The 19,777-nt window shown below is 43.8% G+C and overlaps 2 protein-coding genes across 2 annotated transcripts; both read right to left on the bottom strand.

Annotated features, from left to right (window-relative positions):
- Window positions 1–1,870: 1,870 nt before the first annotated feature.
- Window positions 1,871–11,331, bottom strand: LOC137906591 (multidrug and toxin extrusion protein 1-like). Its single transcript, XM_068750878.1, has 16 exons — window positions 11,149–11,331; window positions 9,284–9,385; window positions 7,880–7,948; window positions 7,520–7,668; window positions 7,272–7,314; window positions 7,098–7,142; window positions 6,916–7,013; window positions 6,037–6,134; window positions 4,896–5,077; window positions 4,671–4,779; window positions 4,013–4,088; window positions 2,703–2,772; window positions 2,497–2,629; window positions 2,309–2,403; window positions 2,159–2,222; window positions 1,871–2,079 (listed from the first exon to the last, which is right to left on the bottom strand). The coding sequence occupies exons 1-16, from the start codon at window positions 11,329–11,331 to the stop codon at window positions 1,871–1,873; spliced, it is 1,725 nt and encodes a 574-aa protein (XP_068606979.1).
- A 4,183-nt stretch (window positions 11,332–15,514) lies between these two features.
- sirt7 (sirtuin 7) lies at window positions 15,515–17,765 on the bottom strand. The gene is made up of 10 exons (XM_068751216.1): window positions 17,659–17,765; window positions 17,409–17,546; window positions 17,218–17,322; window positions 17,080–17,150; window positions 16,910–16,982; window positions 16,702–16,800; window positions 16,319–16,555; window positions 16,079–16,159; window positions 15,899–16,005; window positions 15,515–15,719 (listed from the first exon to the last, which is right to left on the bottom strand). Exons 1-10 carry the CDS (start codon window positions 17,761–17,763, stop codon window positions 15,515–15,517), a joined length of 1,221 nt encoding a protein of 406 aa, XP_068607317.1. The 5' UTR covers window positions 17,764–17,765.
- Between the last annotated feature and the right edge of the window lie 2,012 nt (window positions 17,766–19,777).

Here is a 19,777-nt window from a genome sequence, read left to right as displayed (position 1 = left end):
AGACACCTCTGCTAATCTTTTATTTTCATTCATTTTATAATTCAGTTACACTCACATGACTATACTGCTATGGCAAGTTCAGGCCGCTAGGTGGCGCATCGCAGATGTGAGAGAATAAGACTAACATGTCAAGAGGAAGAATAAATCCCGCTACCGTGAAGATGATGTCAGCGTAACACGAGTCTCTCAAGACACTAGAGCACTCTCAGAGAGAGAGAGATAGAGAGAAGGCGAGAGAATCAGGTCCATCCTGATTATTCCAGGCCTACCCATTGTCAAAGTTCTGACTACGTGACTTATTTGAGGTCTCAATGACAGGCTATGTAATAAATTCCAAAGGCATGCTCTCCCAGAGGCTGAGACAGATCAGAGACTGTACCGAGGGTTGCCAACCATCCCTTGAAATACGGAATCGTCTGTTATTTTTTTGTAACAGCTTGGTGGTTGACTGGGTCATGTGAGTCTACAGCAGGCCAGAGGACAGGTTTGCTATGGTACTTCAGCTGGAGGATCTGGACTTGACAGATAACATCAGCCTTCTCTTGCACACGCAGCAAGAGGCAAAAGAGAAGCTAGCCGTGTGGCAGCAGCAGTTGAGAAGACTGTGCTTCAAATCACCATTAGGAAGGTTATGAGTATCAGGCTTAAGATCTGGGTCTTCAACACCACATGAAGTCTGTCCTTCTTTATGGCTCAGAAACATGGTGCGTAACCAAGTCCAACACCCACAGGCTACAGACATTCACCAACAGATTTCTGAGAAACATCCTCAGCATCAAGTGGCCGGAAGTTGTCTCCAATGAACAAATGTTTGACAGGACAAGTCAAGCTCCAATTGAGACCGAGATCAAGATTGGGCACAGTCTATGAAAGCCGGCATCCAACATCACCAGACAGGAACTCGATTGGAACCCACAAGGGAAGTGGAAAGTGGGCCGTCCCAGACAGACTTGGCGCAGGAGCATCGACGCTGAGGCGAAGGCTGCCGAAATGACATGGGCTGAGGTACAGAGGACCAGCCAAAACCGGACCTTATTGTCCCTCAGTTTAACAATGTAAACTGTCCATTCTAGCTCCTGCTTTGTGGCTCTAAAATCACACAATCCTCATTTGGACTTGGTACAATGCTGCAAAAACATTTGGATGTTGTAAACAGTTCTTTTTGTACTTGGACAGAAACGTTCTCTGGCCTGAAGTTTGACTTTGTGTGGGATCTTTATTTCCATCTTTAATATTCCCTCCTTCTGGGAGGAGACCACAGGGAAGACCCAGGACACGCTGGAGAGAATATGTCTCTCGGCTGGCCTGGGAATGCCGTGGGATCCCCCCGGAAGAGCTGGAAGAAGTGGCCGGGGAGAGGGAAGTCTGGGCTTCCCTGGTTAGGCTGCTGCCCCCAAGACGGATAAGCGGTTTAAGATGGATGGAATCTTCCTTCAGATGCTGAGGATGGAACTACCAGGGAACAGGGCTGGAGGACGACCCAGGAGAAGATACATGGACATAGTGAGGGAGGACATGAGAGTGGCTGGTGTTGAGGAGGACGATGCAAAGGACAGGGTGAAGTGGAGAAGGTTGGGTTGCTGTGGCAACCCCTCACGGGACAAGAAGAAAGTACAGGAGTAGTAGACTTCTCATGAGAGATACTGTAAGACAATTCCTGAATGTTCTCGAATCAGATCACCTTAATGTTCTTGGACACTCCACTTTCAGCAGGTTATTTCAGCGCTCTGTCAGAGAGGCTCTTCATTTATATAAGTGGTAAAAATATGTTGACTCAGCACGAGTCGCCATGTCACACACAAAGTGAAAGCTTCATGATTGAATCTCAACAACCACCAGTCTGACTGTAGGCGTTCCGTCCTCGGAGGATTCATTTCAGTATCCTGACCAGGATGTCGCTGATCACGATTCCAGCGACAAGGATGACGATCATGAGCAGAAATGTGAGGCCACGCCGTAAAACCAGCTGACGGACCGGGAGAGACTCTCCCACTGTGACGACTGGAGATTTATTCTGCTCTGGAATACAAACCTCCTCAGCATTCTCAACACTGACTGGATTCTGGTTCTGATTGGAGTCTGGAGGTTTGAAGAACAATCTTCAATTAAAAAGGTGTCATGTCAGGATGTTGAGTATTTCATGCATGATGACGATTACCTGTATTTTCCATCTTCTCCATTTCATTTTCTTCCTTCTTCTGGACTCCCGCCCTCACAAGAGCCTGATCAGAGTCATTTTAGACATTTGTTAACATCTTGTTTTACTTTCAAATATATCTCAAGACAAAGCAAAAAGGAACCGTTCTACCTCTGCACCGGCCTTCTCCCAATCAAGTCTGCTCAAAAACGTGATGAAGAAAATGGCCTGCATGAACGCGCCAATGGTGAGTCCTATCCGGAGTCCTTTTAAAAAGGTCAGAGAAGACTTTGATGGCTTTTCTGAATGTTAGATGATACTATGAATTGCAGAGCTGTACATTAATTTTGTATTCTTACCTAGAATTCCCATATGAGCTGCAAACATAAGGAACACCCCTATAGGAGTACTAATGAAGTAGTATCCTATCAGGTTACACAGAGCACCAATTAACTGTCTTCCTACTCCTCGAACAACGCCTCCGGTCACAGCCTAATGACATCAAGCAGTTGTTCATAAAGTTCATACTGGTCTGAAATCCTGACAACAAAGACATTTTTCTCACCGCAACTGAATCAAAGGTGCGAGCGACAGCAACTGCGATCAAGACAGGAGAAACTCTTTGGACGATGTCTCTAAAACCACACAAAGAGTTGGGTGACAATGTTAGTACACACAACGAACAGATATACGATGTAAAAGGATTAAGTAACATCAGAAGATTTGTACCAATCATGGATGATATATGGTGAGAAACGTGTATCCAGCTTTATAAAATGTATTTTACCTGAAACGGTAAATGGTGTAACCAGATACTGTATACCGTATTTTTCGGTATACAGTATACAAGTCGCTCCGGAGTATAAGTCGATCAGTCAAAAAATGCATAATGAAGAAGAAAAAAACACATATAAGTCTCTTTGGAGTATAAGTCGCATTTTTGGGGGAAATTTATTTGACAAAAACCGAGACCAAGAACAGTAGAGACAGGACTCGCCGCAGAAATCCCCGGAAATATGCACTACAATCAGAAACACAGAGTGTTGTTCAAATGTGCCCTTCTGTTATTCAAAGTAGGCAACTCCAAAAAGGAGTGGATAGAAAGGATTGCTCAAAGCTGCTGATTGCTTTTATAATGCACGCGGATCGCGGGTCGACCTCTCGAAAAATACACACACGGAAACAGACACCTGAACCAGACTCCGGCAACTTCCCTGACCTTCTAAAGCCAAGAAAGCGTTGGAAAATGAATATGGGCTATTGAAGAGGTATGAATTTTATTAATTTATATTATATATTTATATTATAGAGCTTTCATTTTAATATATAAGTACAAAAGAAAGTAAAAATATGTTATTTAAAAATGCATCATGAAGAAAAAAAACATATACAAGTCGCAGGACCAGCCAAACTATAAAAAAAAGTGTGACTTATAGTCTGGAAAATACAGTACACCTGTTCAGCAGTATTTAGTAAATCATCTCCAACAGAGAGTTCAGTCTGACCAAACAGGAACATGATGACCTTCGGTAATGAATAAATAAGATGCTAAGCCTCGATCTGAAGCTGAGTTTCCACCAAGCCGTCCACCAAGCCGTCTGGTTCAGCGTGTTCCTTGTTCAAACTCGTGTTTGTGATGACATCATCAAACACGTTGGTATCTGACTTGAAAAAAGGTGGAATGGAAACACTGCTAATGACTTCTTGGTCAATCGGTGACTGCTGATGTAAGGTTACCCGGCGTTCTGGTGTTAGCATCACACCGTTTTCCCTCTTTCTGTTTTTGACTGGTCCTACAAGTTGTTTCCCGTGTACCGGAAACACAGAGACACAAAAGACACATGAAAGAAAGTCAAAGATTCTCTCTTTACTCACTGGTCTGAGGTGAAAATATATCCAATGACGTTCCTGGTAAAGAAAATGGTGGCTCCAAAAAAACACGATAAGATGACTGCCGTTAAAAAAAGGAAACAAAAATCAGGAGTTAATATACACAAGGTGAAAAGCCATTTTGGAATTCATCCACACCTCATTCATTTTTAATGTGAGGCGTTATTACTGATGTTACAATCATATGTGGACTGAAATTTAGCGGTCAGTCATTTCTAATAGGAAGTGTCATGCCCTTTGCTTCTGCCTCCGGCCCTCCCTGGTCAGATCTCCATGCTGGATTACAAAGACTGGAATCAGGTGTGCTGGAGTCAGGCTGCCAGCTGCCTCTCATCTACGATCTTCTCTGGTAGAGCTCTGAGGCTTCAGCTCAACCACACCGCCGGATTCAGCAGTTCATCACGTTAAATCTAACAACTTACTGAATCTTTGTTCTCAGTTTGCTGATGCTCAGTCTCTCTAGTCCGATCCCAGGTGCTTTCTACTTCCACCTCAGATCATCTCAGCACACCTGTACCTCAGAAGCACCCAATCACAGCACTTCAAGATTCCCTCCCCCTGGGCTCTTCTGCAGTCATTCAGACCAAGTGGAAAGGTGTCGCAGGCAAGATGGACACCATGTACTGCATGTGTTGGTTCTTACATCCACAAACAATGGGGATTCTAGCAGACAGCTTGGCCTGCTGCAGGTCTCCTGCACCGAGAGCATTCCCAACCCGAACACTGGCAGCAGCACCAATGCCTGTTGGGATCTAGGAAAAAGAAAATAGATAAGGAGCAGCTATAATATAATGGAAACAATATCCAATGTGTAGTAAGAGCCGTAGCATTTATCAACATGTAACTGGAGAACATTCAGAGGAGTTACCATGTAAGATATGATAGACAGCTGGTACGTTACAGCTTGAGCTCCCAACTCAGTCTCACTAATGAGGCCTGCCAGGAATCCTCCAATCTCAAATACCCACCACTCCAGACAAAGCATTAACATGCTGGGGATGGCCAGCTTGATGAAGGGTCCCCACTCCTGCAGGGAGTCCAGGGACCACCCTGCGAGTCATAGGTTAAGGGTTAAAGGAGCTCAGCCTGGTCCCAGACTTTGTGCATGGGTCCAGTCCAATGCCAGACCTCGTTATTTGTGTCAGAATAGTCCTGATGGTGGTGTCATGGTCCAGAGTTTTGTGTGTGATTGTTTGCAACCTTGTGCAGTGATTGCTGTTGTAATCTGTTTTGCAGCATGCTTTTCCTTGTGGACTTGGTTATGTGCTTACGCACACAACTCTGCTTATTATGTGCTTTTGGACTTTGCTTCAGTGATTTATCATTTCAACACTGTTTTTCTTGTGTCGTCGACTTGGTTTACAACTGAGCTTCCTTGTCCTCCTACTCTTGTGTTACTTGCAATTGAATCTGGTTAATGGTGAGTGCTTGACTAGAGTAACCATCTGGCAAACATTTTGCATGTTTCATGACTTCCATTGGTCTTTCAGCAAAATGTAGGCCTACTTGAACATTTATGCTCTTAGAATTCTGCAAAAAATCAACTTCAGCTGTTGTGAACAAACTATAAGTCTATCAAAAGAGAATGTGAATGATAAGAAAAACTGTTGAATTGAAGAAGGAAATAATCTGCAAATATGGAAATTTGCATCCGTGTCTGGGATCTTGCTGCAGTACGGTATGGTGAAATCAACGATTTGGAATTTTCTTAAGAAAACTGAGCTAAAGAGAAGGAAAAAACCCAGAAGGAAAGTTACAAAGTCATTTTCTGGGGGAGGACTCCCTTTCAAAGAAATATTCCTTCTCCCTTCCCTCCTTCCACCACCCTCCCGACACCGCAGCCAAAATGGGATGTAAATGATACAGAATTGTGTTAACTTAACTTTTATTGTGCATTTGTTTTTCATATTATTTACACTTTTATGTTCTGTTGCTTAGATGCACGTAGTTACATATTCATATAACTGTTCCACTGAACTATATCTAATGATTGTGATGATAAAACGTACCTCCCCATGTGGCCTTATGCAGACCCCTCAGGTAGATGTAAATGTATAAGACTGTAGCCAGCATATACTGTGAGATAGCGTTGGCTGCTGCAGATCCACTGTAAGAGAGAGATCAAATAGCAAAAGCATGTGACACGTTAATAATAATTATTACAGGGGTGTCAAATTATCATGTTAATTGCGATTAATTAATTACAGGCATATTTAGCGCTTTATGTTTTTAATCGCTAACTTTACTTTATGAGGTGTCGTAAGCCTAATTTAACAAAATATTGATGAAAGACAATGCCTACTTGATAACCGCAATGGCATGCTGCATACTGCTGTTGAATAGTCAGCGTTCCTGCTAGTTTTGTTTGGGCCAGGGCTTCAAAATGCATTTTGCACTGGATTATGGCACAAGGGATTAAACATTTTATCCTGTGCATTAGGAAATAAATGATTTGCCAAATTTGCTTTGGACACTCTTCACCATGCCTCCTCGTTAGACAGGCCAACAACTTGTTGGTTTCCAAATGGATTAACTGCTTGAATGCAGTGCATCCACTTTGCTGAGTATTCCTCTCTTTTCCTACCTTTATCATAAAGTGTGCCCCAGGGTTCTATGTTCGGACAACTGCTGTTCTCCATCTCGTTGTATAGCCACTATGCAATGACAATAAAGGATTTCTATTTCTATGTGGATCACTGTGTTAACTAATGACATGCTGCTTTCCTTTTTTGCAGTATTCTATTGCTCAAAACATTTGTTTGTACAAACACTCGAATTTCTGCAGGCAGTTTTTGATGTTGTTCAGTCTCTGTCATAATTTCTGCTGAGATAATTGAGTGACCATGAATAATTAAACAATCTTAACTACAAAATGTGGAAAAACTCACACAACACCTAAATCCAGCTTGAACAGAAGAACGTAATTGAAGATTGCATTGACAACATTCCCAAATGCTCCTGTTATAACCTGAGGCCATATAATTCCCTGTGAAACAAAGCACAAACCTTTTGTCAGTAATATTTTAATAAATACGGTCCAGCCCAGACCTCAGTGTATAAATAGTTTTACCTGGTTTTGAAGGTACCGCCCTTGCAGTTGGTACATAAACGCAGCCTGAAAAAGAAGATCAATGAAGGTGAGTTTCAAGGTTAAAGATCCAGGATGAACTGAAGCACTTCAGTGAAATGTACATGTATGGTGTGATTATCTTCATACACAGAAGGTAGAATGCATCAAACTCACCGGCAGAGCAGGCATGAAGATCTTCACATACAGCTGTGACAGACTTCATGCAGACACACAACAATTTAAATTAAAATGTGTGGCAGAAACAAAAACACATGAACGGATATATGAGTGATTCCACAGAAATCCTGACACAAGTTGTTGCGTTCTTTTTACTATCACCTCTAAACTCACAGAACAGACGGCAAAGGTAGATACCAACCGATGTTTTTAGCGCTATCAATAAATGAGTTCCTGATTCTGACCTGGCGACCTCTGGAGTCTGTCTGACACCAAGCAGGAGGGGTTCTGTGTTGATGAGGACGGCCCAGCAGGGAAAACAAGCCAGCAGCAGAATCAGAATCCCCCTCTGAAGAATGACTCCCACACGCTTCAGGTTACCACTCCCATACGTCTGCAGGTCGACGGATGAAGCAAAGGGTTAGAAAATACTCCTCAACCAACAACCAAGGTAGAACTGGTCGAAGGAAACTAACTTGATACGAAAGCTCATGCAGGATTTGTTTTGGAGGAGACCCCAGGGCAACCCGGGAACCCAGCAGGGGAGAGGTTGAGCCTATCGTTCAGATATCAAACAAGGTCAAATAAGATCTGGTGAGGGTTACCTGGGATATGAGGGTGTCAAAAGTGATTGACAAACCAACACCGATGGAGATACCAGTGACATTAATCACCTGGGGAAAAAACACTTTAGTGAAAAAACACATATCAAACAGTCTGGTCATCATAAACAAGCATGGAATACTCCTAATGTCCCCCAATGGGTGGATTTTATGGGTGGAGACAGAAAAGATGGGGTTTATGTGCATGTTTATTATTATTATTATTATTATTATTAAGGTTAGGCTTATTTCCTTTGGTTGTAATATAAAAAAGACCAAACATTAATCCAAGTTTTTTTTAATTATTATTACAACCCATTATTTTGCACAGCAAAACAAAGTTCAAGTTGTTTTAAAATGTTTTGGGACATTTATTATAATTGCAAATAATCATAATAATAATAATCATAATAATAATCATAATAATAATATTTATTTATATAGCACCTTTCAAGAAATAAAATTCACAAAGTGCTTTTACAGACAAAAAAAATCATAATCAAGAACCAAAACAGTGCAAAACAGTTGGTAAACTTAATGTATGTCGGTGAATTGAAAATACATTTTTAAAAGCAACAGTGGCGTCAAGGGACACTGACACTGACATGACACGAGGCACCCAGTTTAAAAGCAAGAACCATAAAATAATAAAACAAAGTGAAGATAAAAAATAAGACTAATATGTAGTCTTATAAAAGTAATTAAAATAGAGGACACCATCAGTTAAAAGCTAGTCTATATAAATACGTTTTCAGAAGTGTTTTAAAAGAAGTCACCACCTAAAGGTCACGATGGGAGAGGAACATAAAGCTGGAGATCATCTGCATAACAGTGATTAAAAACGCTGTAATCCTGGATGAGACTCTTAATCCCCCCCCCTAATCAAACAGTCCCTTCCAACAATCCCTTGTTGGAATATGTGATCTCATTCATTTGGTTATTAGTTATATTTACAATGTTGGGATGTATGCCATGGTGTTACAGGACGCACTTTTGTTTTGTAGGCCGACTGTTTGACACTAGATGTTGGACGTGTTTTACGTCAGTCTCTACACATTAACATTGTGGCATTGGCGAGAGAATTTTTCTTCTGGTAATTGACAGATGATGATGATGATGTTCCCAGAGCTGTGAAGTGGGCAACAATAAAGTATATACTTAATTATCTACTTCTCCCCCAAAATATGGGAGAAGAAGAAGCTGCAAGCCAAACTCAACACCTTTGGGTGTGTGACTGTGTGTGTATGGGGGGGGGGGGGGGGTAAGTAAAGCTCAATGTCGTGCAGTCTCTTAGTTGTGTAAGTGTCCAGCAGCAAATGGAATTTGCATATATTATGGAAATTCCCGACAAATTGGAGCGTGTATAAAGAGAAGGAAGACAAACAGGACTAAAGAAAATCTTCTCACCATAACCGCTAACGAAACTGCTGCAAACTCCGTTTTTCCCAGGTGACCACAAAAGATGGTGCTGATGAAGTTGATCAAAATGGTCATAAACTGGTCAAGGGTCTGCAGAACAACAATAAGCACAATGCACATTCCTTCTTCTGTATGTTAAAAAATGATCATATTAGTCTTAACTCAGCAAGTTTGATGCATTATCTCTCTAGGATGGAAAGCGTGAGGAATTTATCTGAAGTTGTGATTTTGTGGCTTTAATCATAACCATCAGAATCACAGGAGAACCACATGAACTTCTTGATTCTTCTTTATAGAACCCTCACACCGGGTTTCATGAAAATTTGTTGAACAGTTTTTATATAATCTGAACAAAAATCAGCCAAATGGTAAAACAGTGGTGAATGTACGTCCTCCATGGAGGAGGAACACAACAAAAAGTACTCCAGCGACATATTTTCTCCACTACCTGCGTTATTTATGATGTCACAGTGAACAGTCGAGAACCTGGCGGCAGGGTGGGATATTTACCAAAGAGTATCCCTGGATTATAATCTGGAATAACTGGATGGGTTAGTCTGAATTACTTTGGGACCATTGTGAAAACCTGAAGAAATGTTAACATAATGCAGGCAAATATAATTAGTTGCGGTGGCGCAGGTGTTTGAGCGTATCGTCCTATGATCGTGAGGTCGGCGGTTCAAATCCTGGCTCCCGCACATGTGCAGACTGTCGTTGTGTGCTTTGGCAAGACATTTCACCCACATTGCCTGTGTGAATGTAGTGAGCGAGTGAATGTCGGTGGTGCAAATTGGCAGCTCCGCTTCTGTCAGTCTACCCCAGGGTAGCTGCATCTGCCCCAGGGTAGCTGCGGCTACAACGGTAGCTTCACCACCATCAAGTACAGGGTGAATGAATGATGCACAAAGTAAAGCGTGTTTGAGAGTCAATAAAAGTTCTGTATAAAACCAATGCATCTTTATTATGAGAACGATGTTGCTCCTGCTTTAAACCATATAATGTGATGAATAAGCAAATGCTCCATTTAATACCACTGTTAAACTAAACTTGCACAATAATTTGTCAATTTATTAGCGCACAAATCCCACCTTAAGTGCATTGGATCCTCAAAAATTAATTTCTTCAAGAGTTCAGAAAAGAGTGGAAAATTCTATTAACAGCATAATAACAAATTATGTTAATACCAACCTGAGTAAACACAAACTGCAAGACTTGCTCGATAATTGTATTTAATTACACAAAGAGATCTTCCAGTTCGACTTGACTCACCTCAGAAAGTCCTTTTAATTAAATTAACCCCTAATCCAAATTCAAGTTTCTGTCCTCGGTGCTCTTTAGGTGTTGAAAGTCACATAAAAAAATAATAATAATAACTTCATCAAAATTATTCAGATGTATTTATGGGGGCAAACAAATGAAAGCCCCCCCGAGCAGTGAGATGTATCAAAGAGAAATCGCAGACATGAGGTAAAAGGTCCTGAGCCGGACTCGAACCCTCGACCATCGCGCGAGAACCAAAGTCGTCAGGAATCGATCCGGTACCAACGTGATAGAAATATTGCACTACTCGGTTACACTGATATTTTCTCAAACTCTCCACTTCAGCTTGTTAAACGTCATCATGGATAGGAACCAGACCCGGTCCAAAACGCAGCAACGACGCATCCCTCTGACCCGCGGATCCAGTAAGTGACCCCCCCCCCCCCCCCCCCCATCACCGAATGAGGCAGAAAATAAAACCCGTTTCTGGGACACTACGGTGGCATCATTATTTAACAGCATGGGGGGACTCATAGAGGACGGTCCAATTAAACTTCAGTCCACAGAGACAGGTGTCTCATCCTGCGTCTTACCACTGGTCCCGCGAGTTTGACGAGCTCTACGAGCTCTTTCCGGTGGATCTCCGGGATGAGGCGCTTCATTCTCCCCGGGCAGGAGCCACATCCTTCACCGGAGCCCCGAGCAGCAGGGGCAGCTTCCAAAACGTCTCTCAGCTCCTCTGTGTGGTTCACCGCTTCTTCACCGGCAGCAGCCATCACGGGAAATAAAAGTCCTCAACCGGAGAGGAGTCACTGCTTTCCTCCACAAGGAGACAGCGGCTTGTGTTTTATGTGGACTTTAATGAGCTCATTATAATAATAACTGAACCCGTTTGAATCACACATTTTTGTTATTTTATCACTCAAGTTGGACAAAAATGCTCCAAAAGTTGTTTTTCATATGGCTGAACAAATAACAGCATGATGGCAGAGACAAGATTTCGTTCCATGTCTGTCCCACAGACAGAGAGACATGCAGCAGTGAGGAAAGTGGATCCGACCCCAACCAACACTGCAGTGACGCGTGGAAAACACTTTATTAAAGCTGGATATTTACTGACATAAAGTCTGTTTGAATGATCCAATATTAGATCACTAACTATATGGGATTACTTTGTTTGGTCACGCCTATAATACAACTTATAATTAAAACACATCAGTTAATATATTTTACTTTTTATTTGCAGGAAAGCCTGAAAATCACATCTTGTAAAATCTGAATTCAATTCACTTCCCAAAAATCACAGTCATAAAGGGGTCCGATATGAACCATCATGAAACACATCTTCTGGTTCTGATCCAGAATCAGTTCAATAAAAACATATACATTAAACCCATTTATGGATTCAAGAATCAGTTAAAAATACATAAACTCTGATTCACGTTGACTTTTCATGGTTGGTGTATAAAGATACCAAGAACAATCTAGAACATTCTGGTGCTGATCCAGATCACCATGTGGACAGTGTAGATCCGGTTAGGAGGGGAACGAGCTGCTTGGGGGAGGTCTGCGCTCTCGGAGTGCTTTTCCAGTTTACAAGATGTTTTTTTTAAAGCCTATTTAATGCTTCCTATGCGTTTCTGAGGAAGAGTGGTCGTCATCCTCACTCAAAAGAGTCAAACAAGATGTCAAAATGTCAAGTCTTCTTTTTTTTTTTTTTTGACATCGGTGTATCAGTACAGTTCATTTCAGTTCAGTTCAGAGCTTTATTGTCCCTCAAGGGGAAATTTGTTTTGCAGCAGAGGTCAACAACAACAACAACAACAATATTGAGTCCGTGTCAGGAGGGTTGGTGGTTGTTGGGGGTCCTTGTCCAGACCGATGGAGGTCCTCTTTTGGTCTTTCCTCCTCAGATATGGGAACAGACATGCCCAAAGGCTCCTCAGCCTCTTTGTTTTCTTTTTTTTGGGGCTCCTGAAAAGAAAGTCAACATGTTTGATTCATCTCCAAAGGTCTTGTTGTTTGTTTAGGCAGCTCACTGCCCCCCCCCCCCCCCCATCCCGTAGCCAAAGTAACTGAATATGAGATCCCACCCAGACTGAAATTAACATGAGCCTCACCTGTGGCAGGGCGTCGTCCTGTGTGATCGACTGGACCTCCTCCTTTCTCCGTATCACGTGGATGTCATTCACCTCCTTCTCAAGCCACTCCCTTCGCTCAGCCAGCTCCTTCCTGAAACTCTCCTCCTTCTCGGCGAGCAGTTCCATGAAATGCTCTTCCGTTCGTAAAGCCTCCTCTCGCTGGCGGCCGACTGTATCCAACAACAGACGTGTCTCCTCCTGCAAGGCAAGGTGCTTAATCTGGAAGGCTTGCAGTGACTCTTTGGTGTCCTGAAGAAGAAGAATATATTTATTAGATAGAATGTTAGAGCACAAGTATAGTCAAACAGTAGCATATATTACAGTACAAGTACAGTCAAACATCCTGTCTAAGAGGAGCATTTCAGAAAAGCCCTTGCGGTCTTGTTTCCGTTGAAAGTTGTTTGTATATAAATCATCGACATTTAACAATACAAATAAAATAAAAATAAATTACTCCACAGATGCAAAATAATAATAAATTAAAAAGACACGTAATATGTACAACGTAGGTGGACAAAAAGGGGGGGGGGGGGGGGGGGGGGGTTGATCCGGAGAGAGTCGTGATGACTATCTCCGTTTCTGTCCCCCTGAAAGGTGTATTTTTAGGGCCGTTTTGAAGGAGGCCAAAGAGGTGCATGTTTTGAGGGCAGGAGTCAAACAGTTCCACCCTTGGGTGGCAGTATTGTAAAAAGATGATTTACCCATGTTGGTCCTATAGGAGGGGGTAATCAGGCTGTTGTTTGAGCTCCCTCTAGTGTTGTGGCTGTGGGTGTCACTAAATCTTTGAAGGTGTTTATTCAGGTATGCAGGGATTGAGGGGACTGAGGGCAGAGCTGCATTGACTATTTTAAATGCCAATCCCATTTTGAGTTGTTTAACCCTGTCTTCTACCCTGAGCCATTTTAGAATAGCAAAATTTCCAGGAAGAAGGTGGGTCATGGGCCCCAGATTGAGGAGTAGCCAAATCAGTTTGTTTTGGGAAGTTTGGAGCCTGGTTTTCAGGGACATTTTGATGTTGGAATACCAGGAGGTTCTAGCATAGTCAAAGAGGGGCTGAGGGCTCCAGCAAGCGTCCGGAGAGCACTTTTGTAGACAAAAGTAGATATTCTGCCCAAAAATCTTGTTCTTTGATTGACCTTTTTGATCACCTTAGTTGCCATAGTATCACCAGACAGGTATTTGTCAAGAACACAGCCCAAATAGGTAATCTCTTCTTTGCTCTTTGGCTTGCTGATTGGCCTGGAGAAGATCGTGCTCCTTCTCCTTCAGGAGGTCATGGAGTTGGGTCACCTCCCCTTTGGTCTCCTGCAGGATCTTCTATTCCAGTTCTTTTTGGAAGTGGAGGTTCTGTTGAAGAGCAGCAACCTGCTGCTCTTTGGTTCTCCTCTCCAGCTCCAGGTCTGCCTCCTTCTTTTCCTGGTCTTCCGGATCCAGCGTCTCTGTATTGGCCTTTAGCACGTCGGACAGGACGCCAGTGGCTAAAATCCAGAAAGACGCCGCACACAATACAAGGGGACCTGTTGTCCAGTTGTCTTTGAAGAAGAAGCCTGTAGAGTCCTGGCATGAAGAACCGACTCTCCTGCCACTGGGTGGAATTGTGACGCATTTCTTTGGTTTCCTCTTCATTGTCGTGTAAACTCATCTTTTAATAAATCACCTTGGATTAGAAATCTTTAAAAACCTTTTCAAAGAAAGTCCCGTTGCTTTTAATTTATATGAATCCACTTTGTATAACAAGAGAGAAAATGATGATTCCATAGAAACACAATTTAAACTTAAGAATTTATTAAATGACAAACATCAGAACTGTTTTTGCAAAATACATTGAAACCCGCCGAGTCCCAAAGTTCCAGTTCCAATGATGGGAATTTTTTGGAATGCTGAATATTAGCTTATGACGGCTCGCCTGGTCTTTCAACCTTCTCATAATATTGATGAGTATTATTAGTACAGGATCTTCCTGAGGCAAATTATTGGAGACACACTTGGTTATTTCCAACAATTTCAGTAAACAGTAACTTCCAGTAACAAAATTCAAACTAACATTAATGAAAATAAGAATCATACATCCTCAAATTGTACCGCTGAAAGCAACAGCAGCAGTTTCTGCATAAATCTGCAGCAGAGAGGAGCTAAAAATGTAAACGAGACAGTTCAACCTCAGGAACCAAACGAAGAGCAGCTTTACTGCTAGCCTGGTGGCTGCTGGTTTGCTGTTCCCAGTTAAAAAAAAAACAGTTCATATTTGATCAACTCAAAGACACCAATGAGCAAATACTGCATACAGTAAGTTCCACTTCAGACACCATGTGCAGGTAGATAACGTTCAATCTACTGGCCTGTTCCACATTAAACTACGACTGCAGTCATGACCCTGATAAAAATATCGGCGTGGAGGATTCTGTGGCATCTAACGATTCATAGTCGAAAGGGTTACGATTTTACACCGAGGCAGACATGAATGTTTTCTTTCTGTTAATCGCTCCCTCTAACACACAGGAGCGTTTCTACCAGTAAATACAAACACCGTCTTGGGGTCACAGCTGGCATGGCAGTCAAACGTTAGCATAACCCAATGCCACTTTAAGAATCACGGTTATGTATGAATGTTGCTTTTGACTTGACCATGAAACAAAGTGTAATTCTCAAGTTGCAAATACTCAAACGGACTTTTCCAGCCTCTCTCTCAGACGCACACGCAGCACCCGACTAAATTACCGAAATGCAGAATAGCACCCTGAAAGCTCACCGTTCCACTCATCATCATCAGAATCCTGCTAGGATTTATTCCTTTAATGTGTCGATAAACTTCCCTTGATCATGTTGCCTTTTTCTTCTTCCTTCCTTTGCCATAGCCTCGTCCAAACCAGCCGCCCTGCACAGATGTGGCTTCACCTTCGGGCTCCACAGGCTCGATCAAGCCGTCCTCCTGTCCATCAGGGGGTGCCATGACCTCCCGGGTACGGCTGTCCACCTCTTCCGGCTGCAGGGGTGTGGCGAGGCTGAAGATTGGATCCTTTGTCCTGGAGAAACAAAATATGGACTCTGAAGTTAAGTAAAGCCGTTTATTCTTCTTCTTCGGTAGATTAGAAGCTGCAATGGATTATTGATCCTATTGATTCATAATTTATATTCAGGTCAACCAGCCCATCTCCACAGGAAGCGCTAGTCGGTCAGCGAGGTGAGAGGTCATGCTCTTTACCTGTCGTACACAGGAATCTGAATATTCAGCTCGTCCATCAGGAGGCTCATCACATCATCGCACTTGCCATGAACCTTCAGCACAGCCAGATGGTCTTTTGGAGTCCACTAGAATAAACACACAGTAACATGAGCCAGAATGTAATCTGCATTTTATCCATCCAGAGCTCCTAAAGTATACCTGCAGATTTACAATGTAGAGTTTGGGTCTTCTGCTCGCTGGTCTGTTCATACACCACAGACACGCATATTTCTTCAGCACCTAGAGGAGAACAAGCGTCAGCAATTCCACAAGCAGATCAAAGACATATTGATCTAAGCAGCACAGTCGAAAGAGTTCTGGAAACCGAACATTTTCTTAGTTTGGACTGAACCACGAAGAGAATTGATGACGCACACGTTCAGCGTTTCATGAAGCTACCTTCAGACTGGAGCCCAAGCAGAGGATGACATCAGCCTTCCCGGCGGCCTCTGCAGCTCCCTTCCAGTTGAGCGGTTCCTCGAGGGTGCCACGTTCCCCAAAGTGCACGATGGTGTCCCTGAGCTCGCTGCCGCAGTGGCTGCACCTGCGGCCTGTCCCGTGTCGATGCAGCGACGTCCGCTCGGTCACGTCAAACAAACGAACGTACTCCCTGACCGGGGAACAGGAAGTACACACCTGAGGGTGGGATTGGTAATTAATGTAGTTTAAGCATGAAAAACAACCCTCACAACAATAGTATTAATCAGTATATGACATCCTCCAGAAGGTAACAAAATGTTATTAATAATAAAATGAAAGGCCGCTCTGTGGAAGTGACTCACCTCAATAAACATGTTGCCGTGGAGCTCAGAGAGGGCGTGTCTGGGTAGATCGCTACGCAAATGAAGGCCGTCGCAGTTCTGAGAAACAACGTGCTTTGCCTGTGTGGACAAAAACACAGCGATAAATACTAGTGCAGTATTTACAACACGCCGTATACCGCACCAACCACGCCAAGCTAGGGGGTCTAAATGTTACGGGCTTCCGTACCAGTTTATTAATATGCAGCACCCGAATGCACATGTGTGTGAGGGTGGGCTCGGCTTTACTCAGGTCACGTGACCTGTTTTAAAAGAAACAAGAAAGATCAAGATATTTAGAGGTCACAGTAATTTGACCTTTCAAAGCGGCTGCAGCTAAAGGTCAACGGGGCACGTCACCTGACTGTCTGGCCCTTCTGTAGCCGCGTCCACACCCCGTTAGGGCCCCTGTAATCCGGGATGGACGCTGCCTGAAATGAAAGGCATCATCAGTCCTGCGGTCGTTCAAGCAGCCTGAAGGCGGAGCGTCCGGCGTACCGTGCTAATCCCGGCTCCGGTGTACACCACCAGGTGTTCGGCCTGCGTCACTGCGGCGGCCAGCTGCCTGACCTTACGGTGCAGCTCCTCAGCCTCGTCGAACACCTGCAGAGGGCAATAAAAGACGCGCACATGCACGTTTGTCTCTTGAGACGTTTAGATTCGTGATCTCTGAAGACGAGCACTCTGACCTCCTCCTGCTTTCTCTTGTGCACGTTTCTGCGGATTTGCCTCTGGCAGAGCTCCTCCACAGTTTCTCTGTGCAACAGTAACAAAGCGGTCTCCTCCTCCGAGCGCTGTTCCTCCGGCTTCTTCAGGACCCTCCTCACCTTAAAAGAGCAGGACGGAGGAGACACAGACGCTAGACGGGGAACCAATTGGTCTTCCGACCGGCTAGCTTAGCACAAAAACAACAACTACAGTGTGTTGTTTCCCTTTTACCAGCTTAAATATCGTCCTCTCGTTTTCTCGCTGAAGTATTCTGTCCCTTTCCAACGCCTTTTTCTCCGCTCGTGAAGTCGCGGCGACCTCTGACCCCTCTTCCATCCTGTTTTAGACAGACAAGCGGTATCCCCCAAGCAGCTACTTACTCAAAACACACCACCGCTCGACCGGAAGTTGTCACGTAGCGCGAGTCACAGCGCCTCCTGCTGCTGCGAGTTGGTACTGGTGGTGTTTGTTTTTTCTTTTTTCCCCAATTCTCAGATGTTATAACCCTCAATACAAATATTAACTGTTAAAACCATTTATTATCAACAACATAGAAATATGTAACATACAAAAGAGAGTAAAAGTTTATAATAATAACATGTTGAAACGGTTTACATGGCTTTGGTAGACGTGCGAACACTTAAGTACAGTACTACCTTCTTCGTGACCACACAATACCGTGGTTGTAACACACAACTCGGCAGAACACCGGGTGTTAAACACAATAGCTGTCCACAACAGAAACCGCTTTGTGCCAAATTTCAACTTGTAATCCCTCAAAAGATTTTAGGGATCAATATTCAGGTAATCGTTTGAGGCCTTATTGGGAGTTCTCATCAAAGCCAATCAGGACAGCGTGATCCTCTGAGGCTTTGCTCTGATTTGCCCTCCTTTGGTTTGGGGCAGCTGCTCGGCAGAAGATGCTGCGCGGCGTCCAGCCCTTGTAACGACTCCCCTCTTATTTTCAGCTGCACTTTTCTGGATCCTGGCGGGAAGAGAAGACGGCCATTAGCCGCCGGCAGAGTGACTCTTTAACATCAGATTTTCTTAACCTGTGGTGTAAAATTCTCAATTCATGAAAGGGTTCAACCGTGCTTTTTACATTACACTATGGATTATAACCGACAAACAAAACACAAGACATTGTCTACACTCAAAGCAAGACCAGAGAAACTCACATCACTCCTCTCTTCCTCTCCAGTGACTTTTGTGTTGCCGCTGATAAACAGCTTTTCCCTCTGGGCTGGTCTGTGTGCCCACTCTGAACACACACATTGATAAATAAACAAATAAAAGTTAACGCAGTTCTCAGGCACTTATATTAAATATCTGTGCCAGTCTTTGGTCTAAACAGCAAACAGATGCTGCAGGACATCTAAAGTTATTTTGTGATTCCTCCTATCCCGGTAATACGTTTGTGTTTATTCCACGCAGCTTCTTGCCTGTTCTTTGCGCTCCCTCTTCCGGACCAGCTCTCTGTCCCGGCAGATCAGTTGCATCTTCTCTCCAGCTGTCAGGCTGAAGAACACGTCGCTGACCTCGTAGCGCGCGGCACGAAGCTGCAGAGCAAAAACCAAAGGGCATGTGGTTGCGCTAACTGCTAACGGAGGGCGTAATTGCTTAGTCGCGAGCGTAAAAGAAAAGGGGACAGATGTGAACAGATGTGCATTACACGCTTTCACACCTGCACAGCAGCTCTCTCCTGCAACAACAGGTCCTGTCGGCTGCAGGATGCTCCCCCGTCTGGGCTCTGCTGCTGGATCGACCGCAGGAAGTGCTGCGTGTCCTGGACGTCGAAACGCACATGCTCAGCCGTGTTCTGCATGCAACAACTTGAAACGTAGACACAACGCCGTAGAGACAGGCGTGACGCGGTTGTCACGACTCACCTTGATAGTGCGCGCCAGCTGCGCCACTCTCTCGGTTTTCAGCAGCCTGCGCGTGAGAAAGCCTTTCGCCAGCGCTTCCAGCAGGAGGCGACAGTGGCCTGACATCGGGCTGGAGGGCTACGAAAGAGGAGAGACCAAGAAACGGGTGAGCAGGACAGAGGAGAGGAGAATGCTAATTCCATCAATGACAACCAATTAATTTCCCGCACAGATCCTCAAGGACTTTCGGTTGACGTCTGCTTTGTTCATCAAAGGGAGTGGACTCACGACTCAGCAGTAGAAAGGGATCGTGAGCAGCCGCTCACTCGTTGATTCCAAAGCTGTTGCACGAGAGGAATTCATTTGTGCAACAGCTTATCATGAATCCTTATCAGTGATCAGAAACATACGCTAGCAATCTGGACTAAGACATCAAAGAGAAAAATCGGCTTCGCCCGAGCGCGTCGGCTCAGATTAATAAT

The sequence above is a fragment of the Brachionichthys hirsutus genome, chromosome 17, assembly GCF_040956055.1.
Source record: "Brachionichthys hirsutus isolate HB-005 chromosome 17, CSIRO-AGI_Bhir_v1, whole genome shotgun sequence".
In the NCBI taxonomy this organism is placed as follows: Eukaryota; Metazoa; Chordata; class Actinopteri; order Lophiiformes; family Brachionichthyidae; genus Brachionichthys; species Brachionichthys hirsutus.
This window is presented reverse-complemented; position numbering and strand designations above follow the sequence as displayed.